The sequence below is a fragment of the Osmia lignaria genome, chromosome 6 (assembly GCF_051020975.1).
Source record: "Osmia lignaria lignaria isolate PbOS001 chromosome 6, iyOsmLign1, whole genome shotgun sequence".
NCBI classification, from domain to species: Eukaryota; Metazoa; Arthropoda; class Insecta; order Hymenoptera; family Megachilidae; genus Osmia; species Osmia lignaria.
Genome location: NC_135037.1, coordinates 338,585 through 353,206, shown reverse-complemented (window position 1 = coordinate 353,206; position 14,622 = coordinate 338,585). Strand labels below are relative to the sequence as shown.

General features: G+C 39.7%; 1 protein-coding gene across 1 annotated transcript in view; it reads left to right on the top strand.

Annotated features, from left to right (window-relative positions):
* LOC117601395 (nose resistant to fluoxetine protein 6) overlaps window positions 1-9,818 on the top strand; it is a 97,845-nt gene extending 88,027 nt beyond the window's left edge. The window contains exons 4-12 of the mRNA XM_034318076.2: window positions 2,489-2,694; window positions 2,773-3,028; window positions 3,092-3,252; window positions 3,331-3,499; window positions 3,571-3,764; window positions 3,852-3,981; window positions 4,408-4,600; window positions 8,184-8,329; window positions 9,418-9,818. Of these exons, the coding sequence (XP_034173967.1) occupies window positions 2,489-2,694; window positions 2,773-3,028; window positions 3,092-3,252; window positions 3,331-3,499; window positions 3,571-3,764; window positions 3,852-3,981; window positions 4,408-4,600; window positions 8,184-8,329; window positions 9,418-9,564 (1,602 nt within the window). The 3' untranslated portion in view covers window positions 9,565-9,818. The remainder of the gene's footprint in view (window positions 1-2,488; window positions 2,695-2,772; window positions 3,029-3,091; window positions 3,253-3,330; window positions 3,500-3,570; window positions 3,765-3,851; window positions 3,982-4,407; window positions 4,601-8,183; window positions 8,330-9,417) is intronic.
* The last annotated feature ends 4,804 nt before the right edge of the window (window positions 9,819-14,622 follow it).

Here is a 14,622-nt window from a genome sequence, read left to right as displayed (position 1 = left end):
GTAGAGTTGCTGGTTTTCCAAGTTTTCCGACCGTCTTCTCGTGGTATCCTGGCAGGATCGCCAAAATGTTACGGGGAAAACGTAACGTTGATCACTAATATACCCAACGGACGGGTTCCGTAGATACTCCGAACGAAAGGGAAAGGGTTTTTGAAATAAAACTACAGAGGTCCTGCGTTCTTACTGTCAAGACAAAATCTTCGGTTCGTTTTTATATCTTCGGTTGCTAGGTTCGGGGTGTAAAGTTCAAAGGGCTTGGTGTCTCATCTAGTTGGCGAAAAATGACTCAGTTAGGTTGAAGTGCGAAGGCTATTATTGTTTAAGGTGGCTAATACTGTTATCGGTGACGAGTCGTCTGTCTGACCGTTACAAGTGTTCGTCCAAGAAGAAGGAAACAGGCAATGGCGTCTAGCGTACCGGTTCCTGTGATGGAAGGGGGGGATTAGAATAAAGCATGCCTGCGAGGTGCTACCGCCTTTGGTAACGATGCACCGGCGAACTACTTTCGCCAACAGGTTCATTTCGCTACTTTAGAATCGCTACTTTCGCCAACAAGTTGAAAAGACCTAATTTCGAAAATTAAAGTTTTCAAAACCTGAGAGTGATGGAGAAAAATTATTTAAGTTGTGTAATTAGTATATGAAAATCTACGACCATCATTTACTGGTTATTGCAAACCATAAACAATAATGTTATTATTCGACACAATTAATTTCAAGCCTAGAAAACTGTTCTAAAATTTGATTTTCAAATTTCTTACCAACTCTACTTGCTTTTCATTATACGTGGGCAATCCAGAAAGTAAGTTCCGTTAAGCAATTAACCAAAGGGAAACCATTATTAGAAAAACACTTTTATTGCATAATGAAGTACAATGGCTAGGTTATTTATCAACATAGTTGCCACCATTGTTGAAGCATTTATCATAGCGGGGCACGAGCTTTAGTATGCCGTCGTCGTAGAAAGGTGCCGCCTGCGATGTCAATCATATGGTAACAGCGTTTATCACCTCATCGTCTACCGTGAACTGCTTGCTAGAAAGAAACGATTTAAGGTGCTGGAAAAGATGATAGTCATTTGGTGCTAGATCGGGGCTGTAGGTGGGGGGGGGGGGGGGGGGGGGGGGGGGCAAATCGATTGTGACGCAAGAACTCTATACGGACTTCCACTCGGAACAGTTTGCCCCCCCCCAGTCCCGATTTAGCACTAAGCGATCATCATCTTTTCCAGCACCTTAAATAGTTTCTTTCTGGCAAGCAGTTCACGGTAAACGACGAGGTGAAAAACGCTGTCACCATGGTGTAACCATGATGGTTGGCATCGCCGGCGGCATCGTTGTACGACAAGAGCATACAAAAGCTCGTACCGCACAATGATAAATGCTTCAACAATGGTGGCAACTATGTTGAAAAATAATCTAAGCATTGTACTTCATTATGCAATAAAAGCGTTTTTCTAATAATGGTTTCCTTTTGTTTAATTGCTTAACGGAACTTACTTTCTGAATTGCCCTCGTGACAAGTCACACAAACTTTACAATTAATAAAAGTAACATAACGTAACTCAAGAAAGCGATTCGTAGATACTTGTAACACGTTCCGCATTAAAATCGCACCCTGTATCTTGGGATGTGACGGAAATACCAGAACATAGTTTAGATCATAATATAATTCCTTCGTTTTTACACAATCATTAAACTTATTTTTTAAAATCTAATGATAAGAAAGATATATCACAGTTTCTAATAAATGTAGAAGTGTTGCATAGTGATATCTCGATGCTACCACATATTTAAAATGTTCAGCCTGTTTTGCTATTCATACATAGTATAAATATGTGAAGAAAATGAAAAGATTCAAAAATAACAACAGAAGAAATTTGAAATTATGTTTCTCAATTACTAATACTATATTTACTGACACTCCCCTATGGTGTTACATGAAATGTTTCCCAATTATTTTGTAATAAATTGACTATAATATACTACGAGTTTAAAAAATATGTACCCAAAAGATCTGTCTTAAACAGTTAACAAATTTTATACTTATAATTAGATATCTACACATTATTACATTATACACTTTTGTATGTTTATTAATTAAATTTTAACATTCTGAAATTCACGTTAGATATCAAGATTTCAAACTTTTAATTTACCACTTTTCTATCCTACCACATACAGAAGAGCAACTTAAATCCATGAATGTTGAATTTTGTTGTAAACCATTCCTTAGGCTTTGAATTACTGCAATAAGCTTATTGTTCGTTTTCTGTTTTCATTCGCCACAAGGAACTCTTTAAGAGTATAAGACAGTTATCTAAACCAGGATTGCGCACAATATTACCTGTAGGTTGCCCGAATGTCCACGTGTTCGTTATAGTATCTCGTCCACTCTACTGCGGTGTTCTTTACAATAACTTTCGATTAACTGAACCGGCACCCACTTCTCTATTTTCTGTATTGTTATCATTTTTTATTATTTTCTAGCCTGGACATAGAGTACCTCGATTTAACATAGTAAATTGGGGAGTATGTACACCAGCTTCATGCAGCTTCAAAGATGTTGAAACATCTGTTCGTGAAATTGTTACAAGGTATACCTCACAAACAGGTCTCAAGGTTACAGTGAAGGTGAACAAAGAAATGTGCCAAGTAAAAACAGAATCTATTCCAAAGGATACGATGTATGTTAGGTATGCAGTATAAAATATTTATTGAAACTAACTTTTTAATTATGAAACAATTTTTATACGATACTGTTTTTTTTTCAGTTTATTGTTTATAGCCATATTTTTATTAACAGTCATAGCAGCATACTATGATCATTACAAAATATCTACTAATGAGCTACTGCTATGTTTCTCTTTAAAGCGTAATTACAAAAAGCTTGTATCATTAGAACGAAGTCCGGATGACATACCTACACTTCATGGCGTGCGAGCAATAAATGCTGTGATGTTGCTTTTAGCTCACAAAAGCATGGCTCTCTTTTTTAATCCTTATACAAATAGAACAGAAATGAGTGAGGTATGATTGCATTATTTAAAGACATACTGAATTGATTTAACAGCGAATACAATATATTTGTAGTACCTTGGTAAACCATGGACTGTCATAGGAAGAGCAGCTAGTCTTTACACTGACCCATTTATAATGCTTTCTGGACTTCTAACAGCATATTCTTTTACTGGAAAATTAAAGAAAAATGGAAATTTAGATATTAAAAATGAATATATATCTCGTCTTATCAGGTAATAGAGATACAATTAATAATTAATATCTTGCTTTGTATCTATGTTTATTTCTCACTGTATACTAATCTTTCTTAGACTAGTTCCATCTTTAGCTGCAATAATGTTGTTCTGTACTTATATCATGCCTCACATTGGTTCTGGACCACAGTGGAACTTAGTGGTAACTGAACATGCAAATATTTGTAAAAGAACATGGTGGAAGAATTTTCTATTTATCCATAATTATTTTGGATTTGAAACTATGGTATGAATCTATATTGAATTTTACACAATATACTATTGGAATGTACTAAAAAAATACTTCTTTCATTTTAGTGTCTTACACATACTCATCATTTAGGTATAGATACTCAACTTTTTATTTTATCACCTGTTATGGTGTTCCTTCTTTACAAAAATCCAAAAATTGGAACTATTATACTTACCATTTTTGCTATATTCTCAACCGCACTCCGATATTTTGTAATATATTATAAGCAATTAAGTAACTACATCTTCTTCGGTACATCGTAAGTTAATAAATTATAAATTTTAGTTTTATTATTCAGAACATTCTACATATATTTTTTTATTGAAAATCGTGTTTATATTCACAGAATTAAACAATTATTTGAAACTGCAAATTACTCATACACTCTACCATCGCATAGGTTGACAGTCTATATAATAGGAATTTTTGTGGGTTATTCATTAAGATATGTGCATAAAGATTATAAGATAAATAAAGTAAGTAAAAATTTTGTACTTTAACAGTTGGCGTGACTTTTTCAATGTCTCTTAATTTTACTAACAGTACGAAATGTTTAATGTTGTTTAATTCTAATTTGCTTCTAATATTGTTCAATTCCTTTATTTATTTATATTAAAGTACAATTTTATGGAAAAATTTTAGTGTCCTAAAATTTGAGAATTTGAGAATTTTTAAACTATGAAATTTTGAGATTTTGGTAATTTTAAATTGTGGAATTTAAAAATTTGTTAATTTTCATATTTTAAAATTACGGAACTCTGGAACTTTTTAATTTTAGAATTTCAGAATTATAAAACGGTGAAAGGTATCTGGCCTCATTTGTGAGAAGAAGGGGTGCCTAGTTATGCTAATGATCAAAACAGTATAAAATTTATATGTAATTTATGTTTTTATACCTGTAGATAGTGCTATACGCAGGTTGGATTATAAGCACAATAATGTTTTGTTTTGCATTTTTTGGACCTGCACATATGGGATCTATAGATTACATATATAACGCAATAGATGCAGCAATGTACAATGCGTTTGCTCCTATTGGTTGGTGTGCCATTTTTGCTTGGTTAATTCTCTTGCATTACACTGGGAACACAGACGGTAAATATCGTTATGAGACATAAGTGCACAAGCAACATATACATTAGTGAAATTAATTCTGGACACTTGGCATAAAAATATTCTTTCTTTCATATTTGTGCAGTAAATGTATATTCTGCTATGCTCAATTGATACCGTAATATTTTGTATAATGTTTATACTTAATATTTTCACATGATTTGGTTTGTAAATGTTTTAAAATTTTAATTTAATAAAATAATTTTTAACAAAAAATACAACCGGCTTCAAAATGCGCTAAAAAGTGTGAAATAATTTATATTTTGTTTATACAACTACGTGACAATTATCAATAAAACCTCTTGCTGCATTAACAAAATGCACTAAAAAGTGTAAAATAATTTCTATTTCATTTATACCAGTATTCCACAGCTATTAATAAAATCTACTTAATCGTTAAATAGGATACTAAATACATTTCAACCTTTTCGGAGGAGGCGCAAAATTAAAAATACCCGAATATACGATGCTGCCAACAACGATTTGATTGCGGTATGGCGAACTTAGTAATTAATAAGTCGTATGAAAAGATTCGAAACGTTATAGATACGGCAGAAAACATTTATGATTGTAACGATTGTGTCAGAAGTTGGCAGCACTTCTGATGTACTGTTCGTTGCTGCTAATTGTAAGTTACCGAGCACCAACAAACTGGAATGATAGAGGGGCAAAGGGACTGTGCGTTCGCTCCACCTAATCCCCTCCAGGAACCCGTAACTTGAGAAGTCAGCAGTTACATTGCATAGGCGCAAAATTTCCATATTCACGGGAGATACATTTAACTATATAAACATGCGCTTTTTTTATAATACTCGTTCTTGACAACAGTTGTCATTATGCAAAATTTATAGAAATTGCATTATGGAAAGTGTAAAAACTTTCCTGATTTTTTAATAATGTAAACCCCGAATCTACGTCTACGTCAATGCGTCCAAATCGTCGCTCGCTATCGCTTCATTTCATTCTGTTTCAATGTCTGTCCTTAGCGACGTTCGTGTCCTTAGATTTGTGGATGTAAGGGCCTCGGCCAATAAACATAATACGTGTGACTGGAGGCAGGTCAACGAATTTGATTGGACGGCAACTTACTAGTAACGCACAGTACATGTAGTTAAGGGGGTAGACACGGGTAATGCAGCGAGGTGATATCACTGGCAAAAATGAGCCTATTAAGGGGTTTACGGGAATCGGTTATTTGTCCTTATATCAGAAGACTTGGGGCTGGGTGAGGGCTCATTTGAAAGAGGAAGGTCCAATGCACAACTATGGTTTAACGAGATTGTGTCAATATTTAATAAAATGAGTGTACAAAGTAGAGGAAAAAGTCGACAAAATGCAGTCGCGGAATCGAACCATTTTTAGGCCACTAAAAGAATTTTGTGACTCAAACGGTGAGTTGACCGCCCTGCATTGAACCTTCCTCTTTCGAATGAGCCCTTATTCAGCTCAAGATCTTCTTATATAAGGACGAATAACCGATTCCCGTGATTGCATTCCCACAGACGAGTTCCGCCATTATCTGGATAATACAGAGCAAGTCACGTGACAAATTTAGTTCAGCTAGTAGTTATAAGGTGGCGTCTAAGTAGAAAGGCTGCCGATTTGGAATCGTAGCCAGAATCAGGCGTTAGTTTGATTATGTCACTCGAGCTGTGCTGCGAAGGCAAGCGAAAAAAGCAACAACGCCCGAACGCTGACTGAGACGCACTACAGTCATGCTATCCTTTTCTCATTCTGAATGTTGAGATTGTCCCTTTTCGCTGTTTGGACTATCGCCCGCCTGGATTTTTCACAATGCCCCATAACAAACCTCACCCCATTCAAACTATATCGTGTTTGGTATCATTTTGATCAGAAAAATTTTACCAATTCGCTAGTAAAAGTTTCAGTAAAAAAAAGTCAAAAATAAAAAAGTTTCATAATTGAATTAGTGTTAGTCACATCGATACGTTTCGACTCTTTCCTTCGATTATTGGACCTGTCTCTCTCCTCCACTGTCTGTCCCTTTCTACGTTCACGCTTGGCTGGTCGTCGCGTGTAACCCGAGATTCGACACCTTGGCTGGATATATGCAACGTCTGGGTCCCAATCTCTGTTGCATATATCCAGCCTTTATCTGTAGTACTATTTAACGATCAAGTAGATTTTATTAATAGCTGTGGAGTATTGGTATAAATGAAATCGAAATTATTTTATACTTTTTAGTGTATTTTGTTAATGCAGCAAGAGGTTTTATTAATAATTGTCACATAGTTATATAAACGAAATATACATTATTTTACACTTTTTAGCGCATTTTGAAGTCGGTTGTATTTTTTGTTAAAAATTATTTTCTAATATTTAGTCTACCACCTTTGATGTGCTGAAATTGTAATTTTTATTGTATATTAAAAGCATGGCTGTAAGTAAATGGTCTTTTTACTGATTTAGAATACAAAATATAAATGATTATATATTAAATAATTTGAATAAATGCGAAATTTAAGTAAAAATGTAAATGTCCAGAATTAATTCCACTAGGATGTCTTACTAATTTTGTTACAAGGCAATATCTCCGTTATTTTTTGTAGTACATGTAAAGGCTAAAAGAACAAATTATTTGATTTGAGAAGGCATGGTGGAAATAATTCCTTCTTTAAGATTATATTTTTCGAGATGTCAGAGTCATTAATGGCTTTTTGTCTGTTACATTTATTATTATGCTATGAAGGCTGAACTCAAGGCAAAATCAATGAGTTACGATATTAAGACCTCTACGTGACCCTGAATGCCTAAAATTTAGAAATTTGTTGAGTTTGATACGAGTAACGAAATAATTACAACAGAGAAATTAGCGAAAGAAAAATTACATGTAAGGAACATTGCTGATTTTGAAAGGGTATAGCCGGATAAGATGGTCAAAAGTGCCCCCAAATCAAATTCGACTTGCTATGAACCATTCGATAGGTGATAAAAAAAAACCAGTTTGTGCCAAGTTTCAACCCTATATCTCATCTGGGAGAGTAGTTACGGGTAAAAATGATATTGCGAGGTTTTTGGCCAATTTCTCCCATTTAATGACATTCGAAAATTCTGAAAAAAATCAGAGACTTTTCTATTTGTAAGGCACATATTACAGAATTTTTTCAGATTTGTAGATTGAAAACTGACGCCGTGAAAAATCAAAAACGTCAAAAAATGCTGAAAAATGGCGATTTTGTATTGAAGGAGATGAGGTCCTACGATTATATTTTTTTTATAAGTGTAAGCACATTATTGATACTATCATCCTCAATTTTTTTCAGATTTTTTGGAGAGGTGCGCCATAGTTAAAAAAATTAAAAACCGATTTTTTCGCTGTTTTTTGCATATTAGAGTTACTTATTCAACGAATTTTCGTCCTTGAGAAAAAAATTATTCGCAAGATAATTATGTACCTTCTTGAATCGAATAACTTGTTCTTTTAATATTTTCGCTTTGTATAAAAAATAACAAAGATATCCTTTTACAACAGAGCTTATGATGCAATCTATATATGCATTAATTGGCAATTTTCAAATATATTAAAATGTATACAAATTTTCAGGTTGGCTTAGTAAATTTTTATCGTGGAGAGGGTTTTTGATTACCACGAGGATAAGTTACGCAGTATATTTGACCCAATTTCCAATATATTTTTATAATGTGGGAAAAACCCGAAGTGCTGAACATTATGAATTTTTTAGTATGCAAGTAAGTTATCATGTACTACTTACACAGATTGTCTCAGGTGGGGGAGAGCAACCGGGCAGATGATGATTCTATAAGCAAAAATAATCTTGTAACCCTTTCGGTTACGGGGGTACGGGGCTGACCGAAAACAAAGAACACCACTAGCGTACACTTAAAAAGTATGTATTTCACCTGTGCTGACACTATCATAAAGCTCGTACACGGGTAACAAGACTCGACCCGGTGTTACGGAACTGAACCGCGTGGAGCAAGGATTGCCACGTGGACCGAATATGTCCTCACAAGGGAGCAAGGTCAGAGCCAGGGAGAGGTTGTTGTCCTTTCCATGTCCATTCAAGGGAGCGTCTTTGAAGCAGTGACCCGTCTTGTCCATTAAAATTATGCGTCAGTGGCCCTTTTTATCTTCGCGGGAGGTCTTCGGCCAGCGCGAGGGGTGAAGTGGCGGAATCTATCGCACATGCGCACAAGGCTGGACTCGATAGCGGAGGTGCATGCAAGGCAAGGTGGCGAGGATGCACGTCTGGTGGCCGTTCAGTACACTACCTCCCTTACGCAATGCGCTACAAACTGAAGAATACATTTTTTTTCGTTTAAGCTTTTTATTATGGTAGTTAAGGGGTACAACCCATTAAGGTGTAAATAATGACTATAATATCGTTCTTCTATGGTAAATAATTTATTGTCGATTTCATTAAAAATTTCCAATTCGTTCTCAAGATACTTAAAAAAAAAACGATTTTTCAGGATAACCTTTGATGGTGGTTTTCAATACTTAAATGAACAAATTAACAGAATAAACAAATATTTGTCTAACATTTTTTTATGTACTATAGCATGTCACAGAATAGAGAAAATCAACGAGTACACCTCGGGTACTTTTCTTGTAAATGCACGATACTCGACGAATTTTCGAATTCAATTTTTTCGAAAAGGAAAACGAAAATAATTGATCCTTTTTTCGACTTATCTTTGCTTATAGAATCACCCCTAATCCAGTTGTACTACCCGACCTAGGACGCTCTGTATATCAACACAAATATATGATACACAGACAGATATAATATTACAATTCATTCGTTTCTTTACAGTTTAACCTGAATGAATTTTTATGGATTCTTGTTCTATCAATAACTCTTACCTTACTGATTGATACGCCAATTCAAAATATCAAAAATTATATGTGGAAGAACTCTTCTGTACCAGAAACTGCGACGAAACTAATGAAAGTACAATAACTTTGTTCTGCCAAATATTCATTTAAACAATCAAAACTATTGTAAATAATATTTAAAACCTTCGCTTTATTTTGCAATTAAAATCTCTAGACTTGCCCTCATTTATAATGATAGTTAAGATGTGTAATTTATATAAATATTCTCATGATTTATATAAATACTTGTAAATATCTATATTTGTAATTTTAATTTTTATATATTTAAAAAATACTATAAATCTCACATACATGTGTAAAAAAATGTACCTAATTAATTTAATGCAGTGTTATTTATTTGAGAATATCCTTTTCTTGTAGTTATTTCATGTCAAAAACTGTATTTTGAAATATCTTTTAATAAAAAAAAAGGTTCTATTGTAAATACTATTTAATTATATATTTATATTGTACAAGGTGTCCCAAAATTAGGTCGAATCCCATGGAGGGTTGATTGCTGAGGTGATTTTAAACAACTTTATCCTTTGCCAAAATGTTGGTTAAGGCTTCGTTTTCGAGTTATTAACGAAAAATCCTGTCCAATCAGAGCATGCGTATAGCGGTTAGGTTAGGTTAGGTTAGGTTAGGTTAGGTTAGGTTAGGTTAGGTTAGGTTCCCTCTCCCCATCAAAGGATATGGCGGCCCCGCAAGCATGGTGCGGGGCCGCCGGGCCGCAGGCGGCCGGGGCTGGGGCCCCGGTCGTCATTGCACGCGGCCCGAGGAGTAGCCGGCGTCGGGTGTGACCCCCGACGTCGGCGGAGTTGGCACGTATGGGGGAGGGTCAAAGGTTAGACCCTCCCCCGAGATGGGGCGCAGTCGCGCCAAGGGCGGGGGGGTCGCGGAGTGTTCGTAAGAGGTCCCGGGGCCCTCCCTGCAGCCCAGTGCAGGTCACCGTGGAGGTTTTAGTGGGTAGAAATCCCACACTACCTCCTGCCCCTCCCCAGGGGGGCGGGAGGTGTCTTCGGAAGATTTCCTCCACGTATAAAAAAAAAAAAAAAAAAAAAAAAAAAAAAAAAAAGGTTAGGTTAGGTTAGGTTAGATTAGATTTGTTTCTGCAGCATTGCCCAGTGTTTGCGCGGGCCCGTCACGCCCTGGAGTGCGAGGTGGGCCCTGATCTCTCGCCGGAGGCGGTAGTGAGAGCCATGCTTTCCGGCGAGGATCAGTGGCGGGCGGTGACCTCATTCTGTGAGGAGGTCATCGCCCTTAAGGAGGAAGCGGAGCGGGGTCGGGAGAGAGCTGACCCCGCCCGCAGGAGGACGCGCCGTCGGGGTAGGCCTCCCGACGGCGCCAACAGCAGATAAGGCGGACGGGGCGGTGGGCCGTGAAGCTATTACATACCAGGCCCACCGCCCCCACCGATAGAAGAGGATGGGGGAGCATCGGCTCCCCCGAAGAGGACTAGGGGGAGGCGCCAGCCTTCCCCAGAAGAGGAGGAGACGGGGAGAGGGATTTGCCCTCTCCCCATCAAAGGATATGGCGGCCCCGCAAGCATGGTGCGGGGCCGCCGGGCCGCAGGCGGCCGGGGCTGGGGCCCCGGTCGTCATTGCACGCGGCCCGAGGAGTAGCCGGCGTCGGGTGTGACCCCCGACGTCGGCGGAGTTGGCACGTATGGGGGAGGGTCAAAGGTTAGACCCTCCCCAGAGATGGGGCGCAGTCGCGCCAAGGGTGGGGGGGGTCCCGGAGTGTTCGTAAGAGGTCCCGGGGCCCTCCCTGCAGCCCAGTGCAGGTCACCGTGGAGGTTTTAGTGGGTAGAAATCCCACACTACCTCCTGCCCCTCCCCAGGGGGGCGGGAGGTGTCTTCGGAAGATTTCCTCCACGTATAAAAAAAAAAAAAAAAAAAAAAAAAAAAAAAAAAAAAAAAAAAAAAAAAAAAAAAAAAAAAGGTTAGATTTGTTTGTTTTCTTCGGAGAAACACCGTTTGGCGACGGAGGCCTCACACTTAGCTCGTCCTTGGTGGCTTACCGCCTAGTCCTTATTGTTGTGCCCGGCAACGAGCACATGGGTCATCGTACGACCATCGCCCGGCTAAAGAATGTCCGAAGCAGCAGTACATACCGATAGCGAAACTCTGCAAGCTAGCAGAGCACGCGCCGGGCAGCACGACCTTTTTTGGTCATTCGCACGCAACGCGACACATTATAAAAGAGCGAACAAATGTAAAGACAGACAGATTGTAAGAAGCTCGTTTTCGGTAATAAACCCTCGACTGTTACTCGAACACCGGTGAATTCAAATTCTTCAACCGCTCCAGAACCCGAAATCCCAAAATTCGCCTGAGGGCACAACATTATAGATGAAACGTAATCTCACTAGTATATAGCCACTGTTACTGCCTCCTTATATGCTGGGCATATTGTTATGTCCCACCTTATGGGTGGTTCTTCTATTAATACTATGATATACGGGTTCTGTCGATTAAAGCGCTAAAGCGCACCTTGACCTAACTTGCGAGTGATATAGAATACAGGACGGGGGTGCGATGATTTGAATACACGTGTATAGATATTCAAAGGTATATATTCTGGTTCTCTTATTACATACCTTTCGTTGTTTTCGGGTGTAGCTCGTATATCCTCGTATCACACTCGTTGGTCATTCACACTTTAGGTCTCGCCTTTCGCTTACTGTCGCGGATCGGATACGACACTAGACTCGCGGCGCATAGCTACGACTCGACCTTGGAAGATACAAGCGGTTAGTGATGGTCCTGCACAGCACACGGGTGCACTCCTGGAGCTTGTCCAATTATGGGTCTGGTATCTCAGACCACGGCGATATACTCGTGTTTTGAAACTCCGAATTTTCCTCGAAAGATTTGCGGAATTAAGACGAGTTTCCTTTCAAACGCTGCTTATTGGAACGTGAAGCAATTCGAGGGAAGCCGTTTTCGGGGAATCCCTTTAAACGATGCACGCGAGATTCGTAGACGGTTTTAATCCGCAACGGAATTCGGTGAAGAAACGTGTTGTAATGAGACCGTATTTTCTTTTCATCAAATGCCGACTAAGAGAGAGCGAGGATTCCCGGAATCGATATATATATATTTCGCCGTCTCGCCTCGCCCCCCAACAGGTGCCGAGCCACTCGATCCACCCGGGGGAACCTGTGAGCAGAGGGACGAGAGGTGGGGAACCGCGAACCTCGCTCGCTCGTTAGTTATAGTTTATTTTTCAAGCGAATAAGAGAATATGGTAAATACAAATAGAAATTGTACAGTTCGATAGAATAAAATAATTAATTGTAACAAAAATGTAGAATTAAACTAAAGTAATAGTGTAACAGAAAATAATATTAATAAAGGTGTGAAAATCTCAAACATGCCGCCCGCCTCATTGTCGGGACAGCTTCCAAGAATCGGCGATTGCTAGTTCGTAATAGACGTATCACGAGACGGCTTCTTAGTCGACGGGAGACTTTCCGCTTCATTCGGCGTCACGAGTGGAATCAGCCGAGTGATTGCGCATGTGGTTAACCTGGCCGCTGTCTGGACGGTCGCCATACGTGTTAGTCCGTCCTTTCCATTGTGGACCATCACGACGCGAGCCATTGGCCACTTAGTCGGAGGTGTAGCGTCCTCCTTGAACAACACGAGGATGCCGGGTTGGAGGTTAGGACGTATTTTCCGCCACTTCGGGAGGTGTTGCAATTGACCTAGATACTCTTTGCTTCATCTACGCCAAAAATGCTCAATTAACTTTTGCACGAGGGACCACCTTTTGTGACCTCCGTCGAAATTTAAATTTTCCGGTGATTCCGGAATCGTTGACAGTGAGTGACCCGTAATGAGGTGATTCGGTGTAAGTACGGAGAAGTCTTTGGGGTCGTCCGTGAGTGGTGATAAAGGTCGTGAGTTTAGACACGCTTCCACCTGGCAAAGTAGCGTCGTCAGTTCTTCAAAGGTCAGCCTGTAACTCTCCACTGACCGAAAAAGGTGCCTTTTTGCGGATTTCACAGCCGCCTCCCATAGGCCGCCAAAGTGAGGAGAGTATGGTGGAATGAAATCCCAATTCGTCTCTTCACTGGCGATTAGCTCAGCAACCTCCCTGTAAAATTCAGACGCTCGTTTAAGCATGGATTTCAGTTGAGTATCTGCACCCCGAAAGTTCGTCGCGTTATCGCTCAAAAGGTGAGTACAGCGTCCTCGTCTAGCGACGAACCGTCGGAAGATCGCAATAAACGCGGACGCAGATAGGTCGGACACTGACTCCAGGTGGACGGCTTTGGTGCAGAAGCAGACGAAGACGGCGATGTAGCCTTTGACCGTCTTCTGCCCGCGGCCCTTTGACATGCAGAGGGTGATTGAACCCGCATAGTCGACCCCGTTGCGAAGGAATGCCCTGACAGGCTGGACTCGTGAAGTAGGTAAGGAGCCATTTGTTGCGTACCCGTGTTGCCTTGGAATCTCGCATACCGAACGCAATTCCTTAGAACTCGTTTGAGAAGAGTGCGGTCCTGCGGAATCCAGTAGATCTGACGGACGAAGCTTTGCTTCGACGTGAGGCTTCCATGAAGGGTCTGTGCGTGTGCTGCCCGTACAATTAGCTTGGCCAAGTTAGACTGACGGTGAACAACGATTGGATGTCGTTGATCGTAGGTAAGTGTTTGCGAAAGCGTGGTCTGAGAGGGCGGAGAGTGAGACACGCACCTTGATTAAATTAATAAAGTTTTATTTACACTATTTACAATTATACGATAAAGCGCAATACACATAAATGAGCGTGGACAGAGAAGAACTCGAACCGCGCTCGTAATTCTCGCGTGGACCGAAAAGCACGTGGTAACACGGCGAGCGTACGAACAAGAAGAACATGATCGATTATGGCGTCGATCGTGCCGGCAAGCGCGTGGAGAGGGGATCGCGTGGACAAAGTGGGCCCGAGAGGTGCTGCCGCTATCGGTAACGACGCACCGACGAAATACTTTCGTTGCCAACTTCGTGGGCCGAGACAATTTGGGGAATTTCGCCAACAGTAAGCGATGCATGATCCAATCTTCCATCCACGCGAATGATCCCGCAGTTATCTAAAACAGGCCGTAAGGCTAATACATTGGATTTTCTTTTAATCGGTTTACCTGTTTTTA